The sequence below is a fragment of the Oncorhynchus masou genome, chromosome 29, assembly GCF_036934945.1.
Source record: "Oncorhynchus masou masou isolate Uvic2021 chromosome 29, UVic_Omas_1.1, whole genome shotgun sequence".
Classification (NCBI taxonomy): domain Eukaryota; kingdom Metazoa; phylum Chordata; class Actinopteri; order Salmoniformes; family Salmonidae; genus Oncorhynchus; species Oncorhynchus masou.
The window spans coordinates 60455314-60467788 of NC_088240.1; the positions used below are offsets into that span (position 1 = coordinate 60455314).

The 12475-nt window shown below is 43.9% G+C and overlaps 2 protein-coding genes across 2 annotated transcripts; both read left to right on the forward strand.

Annotated features, from left to right (window-relative positions):
* The first annotated feature begins 1825 nt into the window (after positions 1-1825).
* LOC135519669 (tryptase gamma-like) lies at positions 1826-6497 on the forward strand. Its single transcript, XM_064944907.1, has 9 exons — positions 1826-1979; positions 2526-2624; positions 3196-3327; positions 3572-3743; positions 3906-4084; positions 4571-4666; positions 5075-5217; positions 6110-6265; positions 6368-6497. The coding sequence occupies exons 1-9, from the start codon at positions 1826-1828 to the stop codon at positions 6425-6427; spliced, it is 1191 nt and encodes a 396-aa protein (XP_064800979.1). The 3' UTR covers positions 6428-6497.
* A 1204-nt stretch (positions 6498-7701) lies between these two features.
* Positions 7702-12244, forward strand: LOC135520142 (persulfide dioxygenase ETHE1, mitochondrial-like). Its single transcript, XM_064945487.1, has 7 exons — positions 7702-8163; positions 9388-9532; positions 9750-9898; positions 10150-10279; positions 10853-10942; positions 11312-11428; positions 11810-12244. The coding sequence occupies exons 1-7, from the start codon at positions 7972-7974 to the stop codon at positions 11854-11856; spliced, it is 870 nt and encodes a 289-aa protein (XP_064801559.1). The 5' UTR covers positions 7702-7971; the 3' UTR covers positions 11857-12244.
* The last annotated feature ends 231 nt before the right edge of the window (positions 12245-12475 follow it).

Here is a 12475-nt window from a genome sequence, read left to right on the forward strand (position 1 = left end):
ACCTGTCTGCTACAGTAACGTGAGAGGCCAAACAAATGCTGCTGATGTCAAACTGGACACACACACACACACACACACACACACACACACACACACACAAAGATAGTGGGTCAGTGTAAGTCATGGTTTGGTCACTATGACTTTGCGTTTGTGCGTGCCTCCCATTGACAACTCCTGTCCCATCAATGAACATAGACATGGTTTGTATGGGACAGTTTTTCTGTGTTTTGAGATGAGATGCCCTTCAAATACAAATGGTGTCATTGTATATTAACTTAAGTATGTTTGTTTTCATTCAGTATACTGTGTCTGTGTAACTGAGTACCTGCGAGTGAATGACTCGGGGGTACAGTATACATTACCCTCTGTTGTTCAACTCTGAAACTGGCTCACAATTATTCACATGCATATTTCATGATCGATGACAAGAGTGTACATATCTGTTACAGCCCTACCTTGTCCTGTCCTGCTCGCACCTACCTACAGCTACCCCTCTTCAGAGGAGGAGAGAAAGATTAAGGAGAGGTAAAATGGTGGAACTCATGAGAGGAGAAGAAGAGGGATGATGGGGGGGGGTGAGATAATGAAAAGATTAGGAAAGGAACTGGGTTGGGTACGGAAGGATGATTGCAGGTAGAAGAAGAGAGAACAGAGGAGTGGTCTGGTGAAAATGAACTGAAAAAGACCAAGCCTGGGATAGACGATGCATTTGACAGAATTGTTGCCACTATTTCAAGGATGTTGTTCTTGTGACTTTGAAACTCCAACTTTGAGTGAAGGAATAATAGATTCAGTTGAATAATCCCTGATGAAGTAGAGACACACAGCTCTCTATGGCTTACATTCAGGTAAAATCAATTTAGTAACTACACTTTTTTTTGGAAACCAAAATGTCCTTGCCTAATCTACAGTGGGTGGTATTTGATTTCCCAGCAAGCTTCTAAATTTTTCTTCAAATTCCTTATAGCTCTATTATAGCAATTATGCTCTTTATAATAATTTTCTCTAACTCTCATTCATGCACAATTCTGTTGATTCTACCGACCGCACACAACTTGTAGAGGACTTAATGTGTATACAGATATATCAAAAAAATCTGGTGTGTACTTGTTTATAAGAACAGAGATTGTATCAAGAAGTTAACATTCACCCTCAAAACACATTGTACAGGTTCTTAAAAGCTTGTCTATGTCTCTGCTAAAGGGCACCTGTGGTACCAATTCATCTGGGATTGGCCCAGAGCTCCCCTTTCTGGTCTGCTCTCCTGCCCAGCCTCAGACCCTCTCTGCTGGATCCCACTCAGGGCAGACTCCCCCTGGTCAGATCCATCCTCCACCACCTGTCGCACGCCTCCAACCCCTACAGCATCGGTCTACTATCACCCCCCTCGCCCAACCACTCCTCACACCACCCCCCCAGAAACTCCTATACCCAGACCTCACAAGTATAGATATGAAGGCCTTAATTTTCCTTCCACGTGCACAACATCCACGCAATGAATCCATCACCCCATCCCTCGGAACCTTCCCCTCAGTTTCCCTCAATGTTGCAACTGGGGATGTACCAGTGGGGCTATTCCAGGAACCATTCTCTACACTCTTTGCACTCATGGGAATTCCCACTTACCACATGGGAATGGGCATACCACCACCACCTCCCAATGCCCATCAGACAGACACAAGCCCAACACCTCGCCCCTCTGAGGTGAATCTAAAGGCCCAACAGCCCCGAACAGAAGCACGACTTGATCCCCCTACATCCTCCTCTGAGGTACCCATGGAGGCCCAACCCCAAAAGGTAGTCCCCTCATCCCCCAACCCCGGACATGGCCTGCTCAGAGGACCCAAATTCAGAGACCTCCTCGCCCCTCCCTCCCTGTGATGGTGGCTCTCTGGAAGTCCCACAGAGGAAGCCATCTGAAGTTGATGAAGGATCTGTTGGGCTAACACTCCCCAAAGACTGCCCTGATGAAGAGCCAGGTAGGCTACTGTGCAGTATTGGAGAGAGAGACTTAAATACACGGGCGTATTCATTACGGAAACCATTTACCGTTTAAAAACCAAATGGAAGCAAACAGAACAAAACAAGAGTTTCTATTGGACAAATTCAGGTAGGTCCCTTCCCGTTTTGTTCCGTTTGCTTCCATTTAATGAAAATCTTGCAATGTTTTGCAACAGAATTGGAGTATTGAATATGCCCCAAGTCATACTGGGCTTTTGGTTGATTAGCTTGTGTTCATGTCAAGCACCACAGTCTCCCTGGCTGTACCATGAACCTTTCCACAGTTGTATAATACACATTGTTGATTGCATAAAATGTTCCAAACTATTCCTGGGCAACCATGAAAGCTTGCCGACATGTCAACCACACAGGACCAGATATTATACTTCTCTGAAACGTATTGTACTTTTCTATAAAGGTTATGCACGTACTTGTTAAAAGCACTTGAATGTCCCAAGTATCCAAAGAATGCAGCAGTTTATTCAAAATAACATATGCTTCATTCCATTCCCTTCTTACTGTAGATCTTGAGCCCCCGCGGTGCACTTGCCCCTCATGTCTGACAATGCTGACGACCTTCATCGCAGTCTTCATCATTCTTTTCATCTTCTTCGCCATTTTAGGTAACCTCACTGACAATACAGTGCTTGGCATTGTCGATTCGGGCCGTGTCTGAAAACGTCACGAGCCTTTTTCACTCGACTCCTCCCAAAGCTCGTTGGGGGAGGAGGTCCCTTGCATCCTCTCCTCCAATAAGCTTTGAGAAAGCAAGGATTTTATGGCTAGTAACATTTACAGACACAATGTCATATCTTATTATATATTATACAGTCATTTGGCAGACACTCTTATGCAGACCGACTTGCAGGCACAATTAAGGGTTACATTGACAGATTTTACAGGCGCAATAAGGGCACATCAATTGGTTTTTCACCTAGTCGGGTCAGGAATTTCGAACCAGCAACCTTTCAGTTGTATAATAAAATACACATTGTTGATTGTATAAATGTTCCAACCTATTCCTGGGCAACCATGAAACTTTGCAGACAGACGCTCTTAACCACTAGGCTACCTGCAGCCCAAGACCAGATGCATTTGACAGTAAAAAAAAAGAAGGACGCAAGCATTCAACAAACACCCATTTTACCTCGTCCTCGCTCACTCTCCTTCGCATCTTGTTTGTCTCCTCCTCAGTCAAGTTCCTGTGTTTCCCACCCAACCTGACAGACATTGTGCAGCCATGTGGCATTAAAGGGAACTGCAGTGTCCCAATGCCAGTCCTGCTGCCCAAGCAACCCATCAACCAGACAGGCAACGCCAGTGCAGGTAATGCCATCCGATCCGCTGATACATCCGAATTGTATAGGTCTTCTTGGTACATTCAAATGCACAAGCAATCTGTAGACAACTGGCCAAATGACTGCCTATCACACAATGACAATTAGTAACTGATCCCACAAGTCAATATTGTACAAACTGAACAATGTCTTGCATAACCGAATAACGTGTTCAGGTTATGTCTGTGTTGACAGTTAATTTGTTGAAGCACACCCATCCCACCCTGCCTCAGGTTGCCTAGGTCCAGTTGGTGCTGGTCGGAAAGCTTGGAGGATTGTCGGGGGGATGTTAGCAGAAGACAAGTGGGGCTGGCAGAGCAGTTTACACTGGAGAGGGAAACATGTGTGCGGGGGAGCCATCGTCACCCCACGTTGGGTTATTACTGCAGCCCACTGCTTCATCCAGTAAGGGGGAGGGAAAGAGAATAAATGCTTTATCTATTGATTTATTTTCATTACGGTGTCCATCTTAGGACATCCTCAGCAACCCCTTTTGACTCTGAGGCTGTCTTAATATGGCAACTGTACTTATGTGCCTTCTATATCCCTGCATTCTCCATAACCCAGGTACAACATGTTGCAAGAGTCAGAGTGGCAGGTGGTTGTGGACACGCTCAGTTTGACTGACACATCAGTGGGCCAACGCTACAGAGCACTGCAGATCCTCTATCACCCCAGCTTCTCCGTAAACAACAACGACTATGACCTGGGGCTACTGCGCACCGTGGCTGACATAGACATGGGAGGTGAGAGGAATTAATGATGAAAGTTGTTCAGCGGAGGTTATATGGCTATATGTACAGATGCTTCTATTCTGATTTAACCTGTTTGGCTGTTTGGTTTCTCTCAAGGATGAAATCTAACTGACAACTTAACACTATGTCAACACAAAAATAATATCAGTTGGTAGAGCATGGTGCTTGCAAAACTAAGATGGTGGGTTTGATTCTTTATATTTAATGTGAAATAAGTAGAATGAAGTAGAATGTGATAATACTACCTCACAGATTCACTTTGATTTAACCACTGATTTATTGGGTACATGTGAGCTTATCGTCAGTGCAGTACAGTCAATGTGCTACACAAAATGGAGAAAACTGTCAGAAACTGAGTGAAATGGGGAGGTACTATTTGAACTTATTTAATAAGGAACGAGTTTTCCGTTGCAAGAAGTTTTGCTACGGTGTGTCCTAATGAAAATGACCCTGGTGTTGGGTTATGTGTTGCTTTAGGTGGGGTTCGACCAGTGTGTATGCCCAGTCCTAGAGAGTCCTTCCTTCCTGGTGCCCCCTGTTGGGTCACTGGCTGGGGCTTCACTAAAGAAGGGGGTGAGTCACGTTCACAAATATTCCCACACCACTTCCTTATAATTTTCGATTCAACTGATTGGATGATCACTCTAATAATTCTGCCTTACTTGTCTTCCATTTTTACCACTTTTTCCATAATCACATCAAATTTCCTGACATTTGTCGCAGAATGAAGACAATGTTCCCTTCCATCCCATATTCTCATTCAATAACCTGACAATTGTCTCTTCCCATTAATACACTCCTATTTGTATAATATCTCCTTCATCTCTCTCATCTGTCTTTAACCCTCCATTCTCTACTCCACCTCGGTCTGTCTGTCTGTCTGTCTGTCTCTCTCTCTCTCTCTCTCTCTCTCTCTCTCTCTCTCTCTCTCTCTCTCTCTCTCTCTCTCTCTCTCTCTCTCTCTCTCTCTCTCTCTCTCAGGCTCTGTATCGTCTGAGCTGCGACAGGCTCAGGTGCAAGTGATAGCCCAGTCCATGTGTTCCCGCCCGAATGTCTACGGCTCCTACCTCACTCCCAGGATGCTTTGTGCTGGCACCATGGAGGGAGGGGTGGACTCATGCCAGGTACGCACACACACACCAAGAACTGCAAAACAAAATACTCAAAATACTGAGGAATCTGTTTATTCCATGAGAAAGAAAGGCCTCTCTGTTACTGAAGATGTCAATGGCTATACTCAGCTGGCCTATGCTCTCTACATATCAAAATGGTTCCCTGTCTATTAAGCAGATCCACTTAGCTGGCACCAAATAGACCTATACTGTATATGGCATATTTTGATGTGTTCTATCATATAAATAGAAACAAATAATTACACACATCTTACAAGAAAACTAACGTCACAGTGCATGCAGCGCACCAATATGCATAGACAAAATATCAGATTGATTGATTGATGCATGTACACTGAGTGTACAAAACATTAGGAACACCTGCTTTTTCCATGATGTAGACTGACCAGGTGAATCCAGGTGAAAGCTATGATCCCTTATTGATGTCACTTGTTAAATCCACTTCAATCAGTGTAGAGGAAGGCGAAGAGACAGGTTAAAGAAGGATTATTAAGCCTTGAGACAATTGAGACATGGATTGTGAATGTGTGACATTGAGGGTGAATGGGCAAGACAAACGATTGCGTTGCCTTTGAACAGGGTATGGTAGTAGATGCCAGGCGCACCGGTTTGAGTCTGAAGAACTGCAACACTGCTGGGTTTTTCACGCTCAACAGTTTCCCCTGTGTATTAAGAATGGTCCACCACCCAAAGGACATCCAGCCAACATGGCACAACTATGGGAAGCATTGGAGTCAACATGGGCCAGCATCCCTGTGGAACGATTTTGACACCTTGTAGAGCCCATGCCCAGATTAATTGAGGCTGTTCTGAGAGCAAAATGGGGGAGGGTGGGGGTTTATGCATGCAGGCATTAATTCACGTGGTCTTCTCTGGTTGTAAGGGAGACAGTGGAGGCCCGCTGGTGTGTGAGACAGGGAAGGGGGACTGGAGGCTGGCTGGGATAGTGAGCTGGGGAGATGGCTGTGGTCGGCCCAACAAACCAGGAGTCTACACCAGAGTCACCCAGCTGCTCCCCTGGATGTACAAATACGTAGAGGTACATAGTTACAGTAGATGCACCAGCCACACAAAACTGGGTCAGTGCTTCTCTGAATGTGAAAATGCACCACTCCATGTCATCATTTTGACTCTTTTACAGATGGACACATTTGAAGAATCTGGAACCCCAACAACAATGAATTATACCTCTGACAGCTAGATTTTATTAGCAGTAATGCGACCAATTACATGTATGCAAAATATTAAAGAATTATGTATTTTTGCTTGACATTCAATATTTGTAATTTTATTGAAAGCACATTCTCATTCAGACCATTATGGTTAATTACTCATAAAAATGGATTGGATTGGATGGATTGTTGGATTCAACTGGGACTGGGTTTGTTGCCTTTCTGGAGTTGCTGACAATAATCACATAGGGCAGAAAGCAGTGCCAGAAAACTTGTTATATAAATACACCTATGTGCACAGTCATAGTGACACACTGAACTCTGACTAACCCTGACCCTATAAACTGACCCTATAAAGAAACGTCCTCTCTCTGTCAACAGTGTTTATTTTCAGCAAACTTAACTTGTGTAAATATTTGTATGAACATAACAACATTCAACAACTGAGACATAAACTGAACAAGTTCCACAGAAATGTGAAATTGAATAATGTGTCCCTGAAAAAAGGGGGGATCAAAATCAAAAGTAACAGTCAGTATCTGGTGTGGCCACCAGCTGCATTAATTACTTAGTTCTTGCTGTGCGATGTTACCCCACTCTTCTACCAAGGCACTTGCAAGTTCCCGGACATTTCTGGGGGTGGCCCTCACCCTCCGATCCAACAGGTCCCAGACGTGCTCAATGGGATTGAGATCCGGGCTCTTCACTGACCATGGCAGAACACTGACATTTCTGTCTTGCAGAAAATCACACACAGAACGAGCAGTATGGCTGGTGGCATTGTCATGCTGGAGGTTCATGTCAGGATGAGCATAATAGAGGAGGAGGTCCTACCTGTAACGCACAGCATTGAGATTGCCTGCAATGACAACAAGCTCAGTCCGATGATGCTGTGACCCTCCACCTTGCTCAGTCCGATGATGCTGGGACCCTCCACCTCCATATCGCTCCAGAGTTCACGCAGATGAGCAGGGACCCTGGGCATCTTTCTTTTTATGTTTTTCAGAGTCAGTGGAAAAGCCTCTTTAGTGTCCTAAGTTTTCAGAACTGTGACCTTAATTGCCTACAGTCTGTAAACTGTTAGTGTCTTGACGACCGTTCCACTGGTGCATGTTAATTAATTGTTTATGGTTCATTGAACACGCATGGGAAACAGTGTTTAAACCTTTTACAATGAAGATCTGTGAAGTTATTTGGATTTTTACGATTTATCCTTGAAAGACAGGGTCCTGAAAAAGGGACGTTTCTTTCTTTTTTGTTGCTGAGTTTGTGTATGTGTGCGCGCGTTGAAAGTGTTGACATCTTGCACATGTCCACTGCTCTTGTTTAGTGCTTGGAGGTTCGCGAGGAATAGGCTCCCTTATCAGATTTTTTGGACTTCCTGGCTACATGCACAATAAGTCAGTATAGCTACAACATTTGTGCCTACCATGCTAATTTTGTTTTAGGCTATAGCCAAATATACTGCAAAGGCAACGGACCGCTACAAAGGATTGGGACACAACTCGTTGGCTCAGTTCTGGGATTTCTACCCTGCCCGTCGCGGTGTCAGTTAAATCTTCTTGGAGAAAAAATGTGTTCAATTGTAAACCGACTGAAACCTGCTCTGGCCTACACGCTGCGCCTCCAAACAACCGGGCACTTGCGTAAAGTTCCAGCCCACATGGGCCCGGGCTTACGCACCAGCAAGCAGCCTCTGGAATCAGTCATCATACGACCTTACTGCGCCAGGATGGAGTTGGGAAAAGGGCCTTTCTTCAGGCAGGTGATTTAGCCGCTGCAATAATGTATATATATATTTTGCTTTGGGACAAGGTCTGGCAAGTTATAGGCTGAAGTTTCAATTGGGCGCCGACTTTTTGGAAGCACAGTGAAAATATCAATACTTTTTTTTTCACTGCATGTAAACAAGTATTTTGCAATAGGTCAACATGAGAATTCATTCAAATGAGTCTTAGTTCACAAAATTAAGGGGATACGTATTTTCCAGACATCCTTTGTTTTATTGTTTTCAAACAATTGTTTGTACAACAATGTGGAAAGCTAGCGGAACTGTAGCGGTAGAGGGGGCGTATTCAAAAGGGAATGTTTGCACATTTTCTGGCAGCAAAAACCCCACCGAAGATTTAATAACTCAAATCTAAACAAACCAAACTAGATAACTATTACATTATAACACAAGCACGCCATCTTCATGCTTGTGTGACACTTGATATTCTGGATTTCCCCTGATTGTCTATGCGATTCAAATCCACCCCACCCTCTGTGTCAAAACGGAAATAAGTGTTATCTGAGTTTTTCGGGGGCAAATGACACTGTCTACCGGTGTCCTCGCTAGCTAGTTAGCTACCGGTGTTTGCTGTGTACCGGAGCGTCGTTCACTCGCTTGCGAACACCTGCCGTCATTAGCAGAACTGCGGAAAACCAGTGCCCGACAGCGGGGGTTCCTCTCCCACCGGCTTTGTGCCGGAGTCCTAGCTTGTTAGTGTCTTAAACGTCTACTGAACAACTATCCTCGTTAGCAGAAATGCGGGAGAGCATGGGGCGAAGGACACTCTACTGTTGTCCTAGCTAGCTTCGGTTGTTGCTCCCGCCTCTTCTTCCGTGGTGTTTATCTGCGCTTGGCATCTAACTTTATGCTGCATTACCGCCACCTACTGTACATGAGCGCCTCCGTACGGGAGTCCTAGCTTAAAAATGGACCAATAGAAGGATAAACGGGGGTTCCTGTAGATGCAGGAATGCCCACATGCAGGTCTGCCTCCAATTGCTGGCTGCAATTGCACCCTTGTATGAAAATCCACAGTGACACTTCACACAGAAAACAGCAAACCACTTATCACCATAAAAGACCACACCCGTATGTTATCATCCATGACTAATATACAGGCAGGATGTGTGTTATGTAATCGCATACTGTACTGCCCCCTCACCTTTTATAACCCGTGGTTACTCACTCACTTGTCCTTGCTTGTTCCAACCTTTACAGCTGTTTGAGTCGGTGAGCAGCACCTACACCTATCTGCTGGCTGATACAGAGAGCAGGGAGGCAGTCCTCATTGATCCCGTACTGGAGACAGTGGACAGGGATCTGAAACTCATAGAGGAACTGGGTTTCAACCTGAAAGTTGCAGGTAACTTAGATGTCTCTAAAACATGGACAAACACACAAGCATGCGCTCGCTAACACGTACACACACATATAGAGATGCACAGACTGACTCACTCACTTACACACTAACTCACTCCTCACACACACACTAATCCTACATCCATTTTGATCTACTTGTTTATCGTATTCTTGTTTAGGATGACATACGACTTACACTGTACCCCCCCCCCCCGAATTAGTGAACACTCACTGCCATGCAGACCACATCACAGGCACGGGACAGCTGAAGAACAGGCTGTTTGGGATGAAGAGTGCCATCTCCAAGCACAGCGGGGCCAGTGCAGACATCCTGCTATCAGAGGGAGATAAGATCAGCTTTGGCAAACATGTGAGGACAGACCTACCTACAGCCATATAGCTATAGAGAATACAGTATGGGTCTGGACCTACCCCAATTTGTGGTCAATTTGTGAAACAAAAGCCTGCATATCATGTACTGTTACTCTCCAGGATCAGGGTTGTTGCTCTAAATGCTTCGGCTTTACTCACCTTCATCTCTCCTTCACACTCCCTTTCTTCTCTTTACTTCCCCTCGCTTTTTTTTCTGTAAACCCTCTTACTGCCTCTCTCGTCCCTCAGTGTCTGACGGTGAGGGAGACTCCAGGACACACAGACGGCTGTGTGACGTTGGTGACAGGGGACCAGAGCATGGCTTTCACTGGGGACACATTGCTAATCAGGGGCTGTGGAAGGACAGACTTCCAGCAGGGTAACCTTTTCCACACTACATAGCTAAACCGAGCAGAACAAGACACATTTTACTGTAATGCGTTGGCCTGGTTGGGCATCCAACAGGCTGAATCCATGCTGGACATGACAAAGTGAAAATAAAGTATCTAAGCCAACACAGTACTACAGTGTGACTCAAGTCATATTCTCTCTGACTTTTGACCTCTGTGGTGATTTATCTAGCCATGGAGATATTATCAGGGTATATCATAGACTTTCATCCCTATACACTATTGTTTCCCAATTCTTTGGTCAGGACTTATTTTAAACAATGCATTAAAAGTTTCTGGATCTTTGCCTCACCCACATTTGTTACATTGTTTTTGTAGTTATGCTTAGTGGACACAAGGTGGCAGTATTGTAACCTTTTTTCAGTATAGTCTGTCCACAAATAGTCATTGCACTGTAGCCTACTCCTGAGTTATGTTCAATAGGGCAAAACGTGAATGATTGTTTCTTATCGGACAAGTCCAGGTAGTCACTCCCTGTTTCAGTCCGTTTGTTTGGGGTCCAATGAAAACAACCCTGATTTGTTTGTTTCTCTACTTCCCAGGCTGCTCTCGGAGGCTCTATGAATCAGTCCACCAGAAGATCTTTACATTACCTCCTCAGTGTCTTGTCTTCCCTGCACATGACTACAAAGGTTGACAAGACATCCTCTTTATGCAATGTGTATATCCTTGTGTATTCCCCTGATCCCCTTTCTTTGCAAGATTTCCTTTTTTACATCTATGCTCTTGGGGATAGCCTCACCAACTATTTTGTACAAGCATACCCAGAAGGCTTCTATACTCTCACAATGCTATGACTATCCTTTCCATGGACTTTACGAAGTTAACTTGTCCAGTGTACTGTACCACCACTCTTCACCATTTGTCTGCTTTCATTTTCAACTCTGTTTTCTCTTCGGAGTCATTCCTAAGCCAGATCAGACTGTGTTCTACAGTTGAGTGTAGTCATTGAATCATCATTGTGTTGTATTGCTAACAGGTCTTCTAACCCTGTGCTGCAGGTCAGACGGCCTCCACAGTGGGCGAGGAGAGGAGGTTTAACCCCCGCCTGACCAAGAGCGTGGAGGAGTTTGTGGATATCATGACCAACCTGAACCTCCCCAAGCCTTCTAAGATAGGTATCTCAGACAGTCCTCCCTCTGCAGCAATTATATTACAATGGAAACTGTTGTTGTGTATGATATAATACTATTCTATTACTATAGGGCCTATTATTATCTAGATGATATGTAACTATTCTATTACAATAGAGTTATTATCTAGATGATATGTAACTATTCTATTACAATAGAGTTATTATCAGTGGTCTTTCACCTCACTTAAACCTCATCATGGGAATGAGCATGACAAAGCTATTCGTGACGAGATTGCAATATGTTACACACACTGTACTCTTTCAAACTGTCCTTTGCGCATCAATTTGATTACTTGTTAGTGTAAGCTCTTCTTAACTCACTGATAGAAACAAGATGTTGATTTGTTATTTCTCTCTCTGCCAGATATTGCGGTGCCTGCAAACCTGGTGTGTGGACTCCATGAGGTTTGAATGTCAAATAGATTTTTAGGATTTCACTTTAAGCACTATTGGGAGGAAGAGGGAAATTCTTTTCATCCGGCCATAACTTAATGTTTTAAATGCAATATTTTGTATCTAAGAAGTAACCAAAACTAAAGTTTGTCAAAAAATGTAAGAATGTATATATTTTATTTCCAATATGAACATAAATTCCTCCTTGTTTGCCTATGGAAAAAAAGCAGTGTTCATGATTTGGTGGGTGTACAGATACTGAAATTGTATAGTAGAAGATGCATTCAAATACATGATCATAAAACATACCCATATACATTGTGACATTTCTAATACAATCTCTTGGAGAAATGTGAACAGTAAAATGACCTAGTTTTATATTAAATCAAAATTGTTCAAATGTAAATGTCTGACTTAACTCTTTCTTTGACTACACCTGTATAAATTGCAGGGTCACTTATGGAATATGCTCTGGTCGAAGGTTCCATTCATGGTTTAGTATTCATGAATGCTGGACTGACACAATTGAGCTCTTCCACATGGCCTTTCCAGCATCCCCTAGCCAAGGCAATACACATGCACGCACACACTGTACAATCATACTGTACACACACACACAGTACTCTGACTGTTGCCA